General features: G+C 30.3%; 1 protein-coding gene across 1 annotated transcript; it reads left to right on the forward strand.

Annotated features, from left to right (window-relative positions):
- The first annotated feature begins 259 nt into the window (after positions 1-259).
- Positions 260-2,202, forward strand: LOC118029177 (myb-related protein 306). Its single transcript, XM_035032989.2, has 3 exons — positions 260-608; positions 799-928; positions 1,113-2,202. The coding sequence occupies exons 1-3, from the start codon at positions 476-478 to the stop codon at positions 1,816-1,818; spliced, it is 969 nt and encodes a 322-aa protein (XP_034888880.1). The 5' UTR covers positions 260-475; the 3' UTR covers positions 1,819-2,202.
- Positions 2,203-15,397: the final 13,195 nt, after the last annotated feature.

Raw genomic sequence — 15,397 nt, forward strand, 5'->3', positions numbered from 1 at the left:
AGTCAGTGAAGGGTTTTATTTTCTTTTGCCGGATAAAGTTAAAGGTCAAAACCCCATTAATATTTACATTCATGGTATAATAAGGCCCAAGGAATTCAAAGCAGGCAATATTTGTTTTTTTTTTTCCCCTGCTTTTCAAGTGCAAACCCACATTGAATGCCACGCGGTTTTGTGAGGCGGGGGAAGCATCGGCATAGCTGACTTTGGCTTGCACCATGAGTAAATGCACTTGCTGTCATCTTTTGACTCTTTTGTGTATGCTTGTGCCTCTTCTAGGTCAGCTTCTCTCTCTCCTTAGGGTCTTTTTCCTATATATTGAGACTAAGCTAGTTATCTTGGCAGTAGATGTCTGTTCTATCTTTAGAAAAGAAAAGCAAGTTTAAGAGGCTAGGGGAAAGAATTAAAGGAAGAGTAGAGTTCTTACTTGAGAAATCTTGGAGACTTGCTTGTAAGAAAGGAAGAAACTAAAGTGATAATGGGCAGACCACCTTGCTGTGATAAGATAGGAGTGAAAAAAGGACCATGGACTCCTGAGGAAGATATCATCTTGGTATCATATATTCAAGAACATGGTCCTGGGAATTGGAGAGCTGTGCCTACTAGTACAGGTGAGTTAATTATTTCACTTGTAATATTTATTTTTTTCTGGTTTTAAATTGTTCATTTTGGAGCTAGTTAGATGGTGTTATGCTGTTTTGGTTTATAGACTACTAGGGATATGCAATTAAAAATTTACATATTTGATTTTTGTTTTGTTATGTTGTATTTTTGTGACCTAATTAGCTATCTTCTTCTCAGGGCTGCTTAGATGCAGTAAGAGTTGCAGACTGAGATGGACTAATTACCTAAGGCCAGGGATCAAACGTGGTAATTTTACCGATCACGAGGAGAAGATGATAATCCACCTCCAAGCCCTTCTAGGCAACAGGTAAATGCATGCCAACGTAATTTTGATCATTTCTTTTTCTCTAAAGCCAATAGTAGTATATATATCATGATTATTTTAATGATCATGATCTGGCTAAAGATACCCTTAGTTTTACTGTACAATTTTGGGTGGCATGAATCGGTTTCTGAAGGGTAATTAATTTGGGGCATTGATTATATTGCAGATGGGCTGCCATAGCTTCATACCTCCCTCAGAGAACAGATAATGACATTAAAAACTTCTGGAACACACATTTGAAGAAGAAGTTGAGAAAGCTTCAAGCAGGGCAAGAAGGTCAGTCTAGAGATGGGTTATCATCATCAGGTTCACAGCAAATTTCTAGAGGCCAATGGGAGAGAAGGCTTCAAACTGATATCAATATGGCTAGGCAAGCCCTATGCGAGGCCTTGTCTCCCGGTAAACCAAGCAGCTTATTAACCGGGTTGAAACCCTCTTGTGGCTATGAAAAACCAGCTACAGAACCAATCTATGCATCAAGCACTGAAAATATAGCCAGATTGCTCAAAGGATGGATGGTAAGTGGGCCCAAGCAGTCGCTAAAAAACTCAACTACTCAGAATTCCTTCATCGATACGGCTGGAGCTGATTCACTGTCTAGTGAAGGGACTCCTGATAAAGCAGACAAAAATGGCACTGGATTATCACAGGCATTTGAATCACTCTTTGGTTTTGACTCTCTCGACTCTTCAAATTCAGATTTCTCTCAATCCATGTCGCCTGATACTGGCCTTTTCCAAGACGAAAGTAAGCCAAATTCCAGTGCTCAAGTGCCACTGTCATTGATTGAGAGGTGGCTATTTGATGAAGGAGCCATGCAAGGGAAAGATTACATAAACGACGTCGCAATAGATGAAGATAATCTCTTCTAGTGCGAGGGCTCTTCTTTATTGTGGCTACTTTGAGTACTCTTCTGATTTAGACTAATATGCTAGTGTTTTTTTCTAAAGGGATTCCTTGTTCGAGAATCATTGGGTTTTTTTTTTTTTTTTTTGCTCTAGGCCTTGAAGTGATACAATTTCACAGTGGTCATATTAGTTAGAAGTTCTCATCCCTTTAGAGCAAGAACACTGTCGGACAGTGTAAATGTGAATTAATTACTAAGATGTCATATTTCCTCTGTCGAGAATAAATTTACACAGACAGTGTAAATTAGAATATATATAAATATATATTCTAATCTTAACAAATCAATTTTCTATTTCCTTGATTTCCAATAAGGAATAATTAATTATGAAATGAAGAAATTGTGGAAAGTACTTGAAATATACATATTTACATCACCGCCGTTTAGTGTTTCGGTTTCTTAGAATTTGTTTTTCTGGTTAAAATAATAAAATCAGTGAACAGGCATGCATCTCAGTAACCCAGAGGGCACGAGCTTTTATTTATTGGTTGCGATGAAAAAATTAAAGCAGGGCTTCGTATTTCTTGTGAACCTGTGCATGCCAAGTTGCCAAGAAGGGAGAGAGTCAACCACCATGCAGCTTACATAATTGTAACTAATAGTAGCTGTAATAATGCAATATTTATGACAGACTGCTTGAAGTAAATGAGAAATAAATACCCAACTAATTAGTTAACCAATGAGTTTTCATATATAATTAGTGTGAAGACTGAAAAGAATGTGCTCGCAACCTTTAAATTGTTTAAACTGTCAATGTTGCCTTTGTACACAAACAAAGTATTTAAAGTGGAAAGAATACGAGTGTCAGGAGTTGAGAGATTTATGTTCGCGTTTGTTGGACATGACAAAATAGATGAAAATGGACTGAAATGATCTGGATAATATCAAATGATATTGGACTTGAATGAAAAACTATAACTGTTGTCCAGTATTTTGTTTCTGAAATCTCTCATATTTTGTTTTAGGATATTTAGTCTTTATTGGAATTTTTTGTCCTCTAATTTATAATATATACAATTTAGTCCCTAAATCAGAAGGAGGATTTTGCTATAAAGCCATGTGAATACCCATTTTAATATAATATAGGTAAACTTGATCATATCTTTGTTTATGTAAAAGCATAATAGTTGATGAGGAAAAGTCAAAATAAATTACATAAGAGTATGTGTTATTCTTGATATTGTAATGTTTCGTCATATAATAGATATTCTTTATTTCCACTTTAGTTTATAATGAGAATTAATTTTAAAAAAAACTAAAATAGTAATTTTTTTACACATCAAAATCATGTTAAAAATAATTTGTAATCGTTGTAAAAAACATAATTCATTGCTAAGAAGAAAATATAATTAATTTACTTAATTGTTTTAATAACATGACTCATTTCTTCAATTCTCTGTATTATTTATGTTTTAATTACTATATAAGTTTTTAATAATGAAGTTCATTTTCTTTCATAATGTTAAAAAAACTCAAACATCTTGGTAAAAAACTTTCTTTTTAATTTTTTTTTAATAAAAATCACGCTTTGATTAATTAACTTTATTCAATTCATAAAAAAATAATTCACTCTAATAATAATAATAACAATAATAATTTGGAAGAAATAAAAATGAAATTACTGCATATTACTTTTCAAAAATGATTTTAAGAATGCAATTATATTAAAAATTAGTTTTTTAATTTCATCAAGTTAATATAGAAAACTAATAAATTTTTTTTATATAAATTAAAACTACTATATAGAACTATATCTAGATATATTTCTAGTGTCTTTATGCAATCTCTTATGTTTTCATCGATTCTAATAGTGTCATCATCATCAATCATAGAATGGCATGATAGTTAATCAATACCCTATACAAAGCCATATGCATATCTATTTTATAGATCTAACATCATATGATGGTCATAACTAGCTATGACAAGTTTCAACAAACCAACTATTTGCTTTTGATAAAAAAAAAACTTTGTTATCAATATATAAATCTCTATAATATTTTTATTAGAACTTCCTGGATAGAGATTAAGAATAAAACCAACATGACCAACCATAATAATATAGAAGTAGTTAATTAAACAATGTAGTTCAATGGTCTTATAACCTCTTATGAGTATGTCTTATAACCTCTTATGAATATGTCTTATTCACCATTTTCATTTTTAATGATAGCAACCCATTCTTAATCATGCTGGCAACTTCCTTCTTAAACCCTTAACAATGATCAATGATATAACCCATGACTTTTTATGATACTCACATTTAATATTTTTGTTATTTTATTTAGAAAAAAAACTGGTTAGATATATTCTAATGGTTGAGATACTATAATATGAGCACTCATATATTGTTGGTAAATGGTACCATGAGAGGAACTAAAAAGAAAGATGATTGTTCATGTTGTTTCCTTGTACTTGTTGTTATGTGTTTTATGAAGCATGATGTTCATGCTAAAATAAAGATGGCGAGGATGGTGATGATCTTTGAATTTTAGGGTAGAATGTAGCATTTTATGGGATTTAAAAAGGTGTTTGATGTTAAGAGAAATTTGAATGATGAGACCAAGGTTTTAGATCATGTTTGCAAATGATATTGACTTGCAAATTCATTTTAGTTACCTTCTCTTCAATAATTGCTAGAGGTATCCTGACATACTAAATCTTTCTTTTTTATAGAGATTGTTCGACTCTTTTAGCTATAACCACCATATTTTAGAATTATTTTAAGGAATTGCAAATCATATATCCAAAATAAAAGGCTTCAAAAGTATTCATGAAGAAGAAGATCATGTTTTCAACTAGATGAGGGTTGAATTGAGTAGCAATTTCTTTCCATCTTTGAACATACTCTTCAATGGTCTTATTGGCTCTTTTCTTCATACTTTGCAAGGTTATTCTATCAAGGGCCAATTCCAAACTCAATTAATAGTATTTCTTGATTTTAGCTCCATGAAGACCCATATTCCTGCTAAGAGTAGGTTCATCCAAGATTTAATTGAAGTAATGATCAACAATCTATCATCATTAATTACCTCACATATTTTGGTATAATAAAACATCATATGAGTCTTAGAACATTAAGATCCAGTGAACTTGTTAAACTATGGCACCTTAAAACCTTTAGGAATCACAACATCAGGTATTAGATATATTTTGATAACCTTAAAAGGACCATATAAATCTATCTTCTCAATGACTTTTAGTTGCTCCTCAATTGAATGATACTAGCTTGCACTAACTTTTTAAACTTGTAATAGTTGGGGCAACTTTAAAGATAGGTTTAGAGTAGTTGGACAATGTGTATTAGTCATGGAAAATGATGTAACTTGGTTTATTTGAAAAAAACTAGAGGCTTTTTTTTTTTTTTTTTCAGAAATTAGGCATGCTTTCAATTTATAAGATATGGTGCTTTAAGAGTGACCTCAACTAATGAGGGTGAAAAGAAGGCAACCTAATAGTGAGTTGTGTCATGGTGGTTTCCATACATGGAGAGGCTATATTGGAGACTTTTTGCTAGCATTCCAACCATTCAATTAATTTCACCCCTTAACTAGTTGACCTTATCTAGGAGATCATGATCAGTCTGAATTATTTCTTCCTTTTCTATGGATGCAAGCCTTCAAGGAAAATTGAGTTTTAAAGATGTGATTTGTATTTTTTGTCCTTTTTTCATTATACAAACCCTAGATTGACATGCATACAAATAAATATTTATAAAAACAAAAATGAATGATTAGATATGGAATAATTATATTTCAGGGAGACACCATAAGTGAATGTTTTAGCCATTATGTGAATAGGCAGGTTTGCTAAATAGGTAGTCATAAAGGGTGTCCTATTTATGTAGTGATCAACCTCTAAAGCCCAATGTAAGGTCTACCAGGTGTGCATAGCTTAGGTCAGGACTGTGTCCTATCAATATACTAAATACACTCAAGTAGACAATTAAAAGAGAGTTGGTAATTTCAACAGTGTTATCCAAGTTAAAGACCATTGAGTTACCACTACGTCTCCACCTAGTCTAAAGTAAATGCGTAAGCTCTTAAATAATGTTAAGGTAAAGGTTATCCTTTCTAATATTCAAGTTATATTGTTAGTATTAATCTTTGCCATAATAATGACTAGTGATGGTTTATTTATTCTACAAACAATAAGTGAATCGAAATGTCTAATAGATAAACCATTTATTCTTGATTGAGTCCCATGACCAGTGATGGTCTTTTCAGGTAACATCAATAAATAACTAGATGGGCCTATATGAGGCTTAGTTGACCTAGCTTTAAACCTAGAAAGGGTGGTGCTAAACATCTATTTATGCAACCAAGGTCCATAAATGATGAATAATGATGGTTCATTTGTTCTATGGTGAAAGATCCTTTTTATTTTACTAAATGAAGTTCTATACCACAATCCTAAATGTCCAAATAATGAGTATTGATAGTTCATTTATTAGTACCTTGAGGTATTTAATATTTGATGTCACTTATTAGATAGAAATGGATGACAACCTATGAAGGTTTATTTATCATGATTGAAGGGTTATTTATATTTTGTTAAATGATTTTCGGTACCCTTGTTCTAAATATCTAAATAGAGATTATTGACAATTCATTTTCTTAAAAGTAGTATCTAAAAGTACCTAAAAGTGGATGTTCCTTATTGAATTGAAATACTTTTAAGATAATAATCTACACATAACTTTAATAAATAACCGTATGGGCTTATATGGGGCTCAATTGGCCCAACCCTAAACTTAGAAAGGGTGGTGCTAAGCATATATTTATGCAACAAAGTTCCATGGAAAATGACTAGTAAGGATTTATATGTTCTATGGTGAAAGATCCTTTGTATTTTGCTAAATGATGTTCTATACCTCATCTCAAGTGTCCAAAAAGTGACCATTGACGAGTCATCTATTGGGATATAGAAGTATTTAAAATTTGATGTCATTTATTAGATAAAGATTTTTCAATTATCATTTTCTTTAGGATTCGAGGGAATTTATATAGAAATAAGTGTCTCAAGTGATTTTCCAAGTGAAATGGTGAGATAAAATGACATATATAAGAAAATTAATTGAGAAATTTCTTTTTAAAAAAATGGAAATTCACTATATGCAGAAGGAGACTTTATCCAGGTAGTGTCATGCATAAAAATCTCTTATTTGTGAAGGTTGGGGCATTTGCGCCCTATTCATGATAGGGCACATGCCTATTTCATTGATTTGTTTTTAAAATATAATCTCTTTTTATGATATTTTAAAGGTTATTAGAAATCCAAGCTCTTACATTTTGATATCATTAATAATTTTTTAAAACTTTTAAAAAAATCATTTTAGTGTGATCGTATTATTATTTTATAGAAAGCTAGCATATTTATATATGATTAACCTTATTCATACAACTACATTAGCTTTTCTTGGCACAATTGGAGTGGAGTATTTCTAAATGTGTGTGATGTATAAAAGGTACACTATTTCTTACCTATATTGTGGCAAACCTATTTACACACTCATTTTATGACCAAAAAATATTTATATTATATATAAAAAAGAAAACAAATCAATTTGAATGAAAATTTATATTACTTATATTTATAAATAGAAGGATAATATAAATGCATAATGTTTATAATATTGCAATAAATATCACTATAAATAAATGTATATTATTGATAATTTTTTAACCTAATTTTTTAATGGTTATTCCCATCTTTTTTTTAAAAAAAAAAACTTCATATAAAAAAGAATGTCTTCATATTTATTTTGAATTTGAATGCCAATTATAAGTGGAATCACTTTAAGTTCCATAAAGTTAAGAGTGCAACATGAATTTATTTATCAACCACTTATTTGGTGCTTTCAATGAATACTAAAAAATCATTTTAAAGCATGAAAGAAAAAAGTTGATCAAGCTATTAAACTTTTAGGTTCAATGGTTCTTTAAAGTAGTAATAAGAACTTTATAATCAAGTAGTCATCAGTAGCAATCTGTTACCCTCAATTCTTCACTAATTAATATTTAATCACAAGAAGTCTTTTGAAAATGAATAAATTTTATAATGTGAACTCGGAGAGTAAAAACTCCTGAACTCATAAACAAGATAGAAATCCTGGCCTAATAATTATCTGAATCAAGGAACCAAAGTTATTGAATGAAGAACCCCAACCCTTTGATTATAAAGAATCAAGAACTTGAAGTATAAGGATAAAACCCCAAGTCTTTGAATATAATGAACCAAGAACCATAGGAATAAGGATGAATGTCACAAAGACAATTGATCTTTGATAAGTTCTTAAAAAAGTTCCATTAGAAACAAAGAGTAAGAGCAAACTCTCTCACACAGAAGACATTTCTAATATATGATTGTTATAAAATTTTAACCTTATAGAGTCATTTGGTAAAATTTTAGCCCAATTCAATTGTTGAATTAAAAGTTATACCCATTAATATAAAACTACATATTAGAAAAATTAGTATTTAAGTTAGGCTTTGTTTCTTTGAGCATATTACAAAATTCAACTTTAGGCTTGTTTTTTTTTAATTATTTGGGATGTTATTTATTTATATTTTAGTTTATTATAGGGCCTGTGGAATTTAAGGGTTCTTTGGGTTAGGTTTTTATTTTGTTATTTTAGTTATTATAGGCTTTTAATATGTTAAAGTCTATTTATCAAGTTTGTATCCATTAAGTCAACTTAGAGTTAACTTTATACTATATAAATCAATTGTTAATATTATTGTGGCGTTCCATATATTATGTGCGTATTTCTCTTTAAGTAATTGAGTGATTCACATACAAATTTTTTTTATTGAACTTGTAAACTCTTCATAGGATTGATTAACTTCGTTGTGACTTATACTTCTTGTTTGTGTCTTGTTATTGGCATATAGTGAAGGTGATCAATTGTATATAACTTTGATTCTTCAAGGCAAGGTTCTTATTAGTTCAAGTTACAAACTTTTCTTCAAATCTTAAATTAGCAATCTAAGGGACAATTCAGTATTAGTTTTGAGGTTTTCAATTTCATCATTCAATCCAAGTTTATAGTGTATTGTTCTTTCTAATTTTATCCTCATTTTTTTTCATTTTGTTAGATTTATTTTTCTTTTTAAGTTAACCATCTAATAAAAAAAAATTCTTTTCCTCTAATTTATTTTTTATTTCAATTTTCATCCTCATCCTTTTATTTTTTTAGATCATTTTGTGTAATTTTTTTTTTTCTAATTTCATCATTCGGCGTTTGATTTGCTAGAGATTGGTCTTTGTGATCTTTCCATGTATGGTGCTTCCAATCTAATGACTCAAGTCATATATTTGAAAAGTTAATGAAAGTCGACATCTTTTTTTTTTCTTATTTTATTTTATGACTTCATCATTTGACATTATTTTTTTATTAAAAAAAAATTGGCTTTGCTTTTTTTTTTTTTTTTTTCTATTAGGTTATCCTCATCTCATAACCTAGGCCACAAGTTTTATGAGTTTACTCCGTTGGCTTGCCCTTCATTACCCATGTTACATGTCTAGCAAGCTATCTTAGGATGACTCAAGGTTGTTTGTTTTGTCTCTTTTATTATATCAAGATTCATACTTTCGAAGGTTATTTTTTATCCAAGTTATCATGTTTTTTTTTTTTTAAAAAAAAGTTGTTTGTTTACTATCATTGCCAAAAAAAATTTAACCTGGGTTATTTTTTTTCTTATTTCTTTGAAATGCACTTACAGTGAAGCACAAGTCAAATATCTAGTTACTTTTATTTGATTTTCTAATTTTTTTTGGTGCTACAAACATGTTTCAAAGAAATAAGAAAACAAATGACTCGAGTTATAACCCGATTAAGTTTAATAAGTTGGTTTTATTTGAATTAGATGATAAAAAAATAGGCACGATAGTAAATGGTATTTTTTCTTAAAATAAATCTCGATAACTTGGCAAAAACAAAAACTTTGAAAGTACAAAACTAGATTAAAAAAAAAAAAAGTGCTCAAGTCAACCCGAGATAGTGCAATAAATATGTAACATGGGCAAAAAAGGGTTAGTCAACTCAAGTTAACCCACAAAACTCATAATTTAGTTTATGAGATTGGAATAACTCGATAAAAAAAAAAACTAAAAAAAACCACAAAGCTATTTTAAAAAAAATATATCAAACAATGATATTAGAAAAGAACATAAGCTAAAAAATAGATATTAACATGTATTAACTTTTTAAACTTGGGACCTAGATCATAATTAGAACAGAAGTAACTTTAATTTGAACTATAGTGTGGCGTTACAATGATACCGGATCTATTCTCACACAACTCATACTAGCTAGTTGATAAGATATGTTTGCAGCCCATGTCCAATGATTTGCTTCACCAACGTGGAACGTGGATTGTCACAAACTCTTTCTATTAAGGTCTTCCCATCTCGCTTGTTTAGAGGCTCATTGAAAAGTTCAAAATTCAAAAGTCGGAAGACAAAACCACGTACCATCACATGGTTCCGGGTCTTAATCAGTTTTGATGCCATCACATGGTTCAGGCGGGTCGTAATATTCTTCTGAGTTGATTTTTCAATTATTTGGCCTTTGTTCATTAGATGTGCAGTTTAAGACAGCATTCGTTTATGTACCTCCACTCCTTTTCTTTTTATGTATAAAATTTACAGTATTTCATTAATATCTATTTTGAGTTGCTCCGACGGAGATGAAGGCATGAAGCCCATGAGCAGCTCCCCGCTTTCCCCCATAATGTTTTCTTTTTAATCTGTTGAAAGAATTTCAAGTGGCAATATGCCTTGAATATGCAGATCGGTCTTTAATGCACATGTGAAGGCCTTGGCTAAAACGCTGGTTTGCTTTTTCTTACAGGTAGAGGAATAGCTATATAGTTTGATTCTGACCATGCAAGTAATCCATAGCTCCATGTTGTAAAGGCATGGGAAGAAGCATAAGCCTCTCATGGATGCACTATTTAATGGCAGCAAAAAAGAAAAAAGAAAAAAGAAAAAAAAAAGGTGACCCTATCCCTATCTCCTTCAAGATGTCATCTTTGAACGGAATCTTCCTCTAGATAAGCTTACCTCATGTTGGACTGGTGCTGTTTTCGTTTCCTCTTTGTTTGTTTTCTTTTCCCTTTTTTTATTTTCTTTTCTTGAAGACTTTTATAATTTTTTGCAACATCTTTAGGAGATTATTTTATGCAAATGCTTGATGAGATGACATAAAGATTGGGTTCAAGCTGGCTCAGTGGTTTGGTGCAGTGGCAAGGGACACATGACCTCAATCCATTTGCCTATGCGATGTCCGGTGAGTGTTGAATAATAATATCTTGATATTATTTTATTTATTGACTACGAGGCATACTGCTAGGATTATAACGTGTCTGGCCACAATTGGCATGCCACTTTGAGCATACACGAATTGAGCTGTACAATACTTGTATAAGTTGGGAAAATCTCCGGTGATATGTTGGGACCTAGTGGCCTGCGTTTTATAATTACAAACGGGACACCAAAACTTTCAAGACAAAATCATGGGGCCCTCATTCATGATAATGTAACCCGAATAACCTACCTCATGTTGCATTTATGTGCAGCATATGGACACGTCGTAACTGCGACAGCTTTAACTTAGGATTTGTTAGGAATTTAAAATGGTGAAGTATTATCTAAACAATTATAACATATGGTTAACTTTGATGGTTACAGCTCAACTAATTAGATTCTAGATTTGTTTTCTAGAAATTATTAGTTTAAATCTTATAAACTTCAAAATCAATAAAAACTTATATAGTCGTTAACTACAGGGCCCGTGCGCGCAAACTAACCGGACACTCACATTAATAATAATAAAAAAAACACATGGGGTTTTATATGAAAAGTGAAGTTCTTAATTTTGTTTTTTGATAAATTACTTAGAATATTTTAAGGTTTAATTATTTTTTTTCATTTTACAATCAAGTTTTTGAATATTATATTTTATCATTTGAATTTTAAATGTGAATAAGCGTATATCCTTAGTAGTTGGCAATTAACCAAAAAAAATGTATTTATTTATATACAAGATTATTATTATATTTAAATTAATAACTAAAGAGAACCTCATACATAAAAATAACAAAATGCTACCGCATAAAAAATAGAAATCCTGTATTTATAGTATGTCTTCAAAGCTAGAACTTCTTTGAAACATTTTATCAAACAATTCATAAGCTACTTCAACTTCATCATATTTTACAGTGTTCATCATGACAGTCTCCATCAAAACAAAAACCCACAACCTTCAACCATCACTTGTTTTCCCATGACAACCATTTTTGGTCCTTGGACCTTCGTGAGGACCGGATAGAATAAGAATAACAATGCTTGTTGAGCAATCACCTGTACCTTGGGCATAATAGGTAGAAAGCAGTGAGCATTTCACCACATCTTTTACTTGCATTACAACCACTTTCTTGAGGAAATTCCAGCCCCAACCTCGAACCTTCTCCTGACATTTTCCAGGAAGATGATCTTTCACTAAAAAAAATCATAATATCAGCAAAATATTTTGTTAGTAATTTCATATTATAATAGTGATAAGATATTTCAATCAAAAATTTCCAATGTAATAACTAACAGAAAGTGTTCTATCAGTGATTACAAATAGAATCACCAACTTAATTAAAATAATTAAAAACAAAAAAATATTTTATCGTTAATTATCTCGTTAAGAAGAAACATCATCATTGACTGATAAATTGACCAACGATATTTTCCATCGCAAAATTTCTTCAACAAGTTCATCAAAAAAATTTAAACTATTATAACTGACAACAACCCCATCCTTTCCTTCCTTCCTTCTTCTTTCTTTTTTCTCTTTACCTACAAATTAAAATAGCATAGTTTTTAGACCCAGTCCGGTGGCTGACCCGGTCCAAGGCCCGAGTTCCAGGTTTTGACCGGGTCGCCATGGTTAATTTTTTTTTTAAAAAAATCAAAACAACGTCGTTTTAGTAAAAAAAAAAAAGTCAACAGGTTGCAACTATTTTTTTGATCGGGTCTTGCTAGGTGAACCAGGTCACCAGGTTAGCCCGCCAGATCACACCAGATTTTTTCTTCCCCTATTTTTTTATCAACCCAACTCGGTTTCAGCCCCAGGTCGACCAGCCAGCCCGGGTTGGGTTTTAAAACTACACAAAATAGTGGCATCATGCACCCCATATTTTACCACAAATCTAGGTCCTATCATCGCAAGTTTGCCCACCCAACACTTTGTGGTATCAACATCATTATTTTGGTTTGTGTTTTCCAAAATATTCCATAATTCAAGTAAACAAATCTATTCATTTATGTTTTAACTTAATTTATTGATTTTTGTTGAAGTATTAATTAATTTGTGGTTTGCTTTTATATTCAAGTGTTTTACAACATAACAATTAAAAGTTTGATTTGTATGTTAGGATTTTTTTTTTTGGTGATTTGGGGAAATTTTAATTTGTTTCTAATTTGATGAAATTAAGTTTCATTTTAAAACTTAGGTTTGTCATACTTATTGAAAGAAATGATGGGTTATTTGATGGGTAACAATCATATTTTGTCATTTTTATTGTTATGTTAATTTTTTTTTGGGAAATTAATTTTTTATGGAATTGATAACAATTAAATGATATTAATTTAGATTGAATAAGTTTTAATTTAACTGATGATAATCATTAGGTGGTTATAGATTAATTGTTATTAATTGGTTCTATTTAGTTGATATATTGATGCATCATTACATTTTTTATTGTTACATTATTAAGAAATGTTGTCATTATTATTCTATATAGGTTTCCTAAATAATAAATGATCATTCATGGATATATCAATATTCATCCCAATTATTATATAGGGAAGATTATTTATTGTAAAGGTGTTGATGATTTTATTTTGCACTTTTAAATTTAAAGAATATTAGTGGAGATGAAATTAAATGTTTATGTGGGAAGTGTAAAAACAAAAAGTTTTGCCAATAAGATGTTGTGATGATGCATCTTATTAAAAAGGGTTTGTTGAAAAATATACATATTAATTTGCACACGGAGATCCTTATGTTTCTTACGAGACCATGTTAGACAGTACTGTTAGCTCAACATCTAGTTCCAGCAACATACATGAAGTTATAGATGATGATAGTAATTGTTATAGGAATTTGGAGATGGATGCAATAAGAATAAATCATAGTTATTCAGATGAAGGTTCACTTATAAAAGAACCAAGTGTAAATGCAACTAGGTATTTTGAACTTCTAAAAGATTCAAATGAACCATTATGGAATAAGTGTATAAATCATAATAAATTATCGGTTATTACATGAGTGTTTACCATTAAGTTTGATTATGGTATTAGTGAGGTTGAGTATGATAATATAATCAAATAGACAAAAAGCATTTTACCTCAAGAAAATAGGCTAAAAAAAAACTTTTATGTTGTAAAATCCATGATGAAGACCCGTAGCCTAAGATACCAAAAAATTGATATGTGTCTAAATTTTTGCATGTTGTACTATGGTGAATATGTAAATATAACCGAGTGCAAAACTTATAGGCATATTCGATATAAACCCAATACAAGTAGAGGAATGACACTTGTCACATACCAAAAAAAAAAAATATTTCTCAATCACTCCTAAGCCACAAAGGCATTATGTCTCTAGAGATACCTGAGTACATAACATGATACAAAAGATGAAGTGATGGTGCACCTTTCTAATAGTGAAGTTACAAGTAGTTTAATTGGGTGTATCTTTAGTTTCAATGGAACCATAGGACATGCGTTTTGGTTTGTACACAAATGAGTTCAATTTATTTGGGTCATTTTCTACATCCTATTTTTGTTGGTTAGTCATACTAATAGTTGGTAACTTGCTCTCGAAGATATGTATGAGGCTGAAATTCATGTTTTTATCTACAATCATATCATGTTATTACAGTCTAGGTAGGAATATAAATTTTTTTTTTTCAAATATTGATTGATAAGTTGAAACAATTATGGTCTTTTAGGGCTTCGACGTATGATGTTTTAAGGAAATTAAATTTTAAATTAAAGTCAACTTTGATGTGGACTATAAATTATTTTCTTGCATATGAAATAGTTTCGGGATGGAGAATACATGAAAAATTAGCTTGTCTATATTGTGTTGAAAACAATAAAGCATTTATCTTAATGAATGGTGGTAAAACAGTAAGGTTTTTACCAAGTCACCATTAATATAGAAAAAATAAAAAGGATTTTTTGGAAGGTAAAGTTAAAAAGGATGTTACACTACCAATACTCTTCAATTAATCGTATATAGATTGAGGTGAATAATTGCATTGTTTATTGGTTTTATTCCATCAATATAACCATTGCAGTAATAAATATGGTAACCTTTTAAATGTTGTATGTTTATCTCGTGGGTGATGATTTAGATTGTTATATTTGATTGTTTGCATTTGTTTTTAATTTTAGATAGGGTTCTATATAAAAGAGGTTCTACTAATTGAAAAATATTATGAAGTTAACTGAAATAAATTATTAAGTTTATTTTTAAATAAATT

This window comes from Populus alba, chromosome 17 (genome assembly GCF_005239225.2).
Source record: "Populus alba chromosome 17, ASM523922v2, whole genome shotgun sequence".
Taxonomy (NCBI): Eukaryota; Viridiplantae; Streptophyta; class Magnoliopsida; order Malpighiales; family Salicaceae; genus Populus; species Populus alba.

Excerpts from the sequence above, each read along its gene's own strand:
- LOC118029177 (XM_035032989.2), top strand. The coding sequence starts at position 476 with ATGGGCAGACCACCTTGCTGTGATAAGATAGGAGTGAAAAAAGGACCA. Across the intron at positions 609-798 it reads AGCTGTGCCTACTAGTACAG|GGCTGCTTAGATGCAGTAAG; the intron begins GTGAGTTAATTA and ends TCTTCTTCTCAG. Across the intron at positions 929-1,112 it reads CAAGCCCTTCTAGGCAACAG|ATGGGCTGCCATAGCTTCAT; the intron begins GTAAATGCATGC and ends ATTATATTGCAG.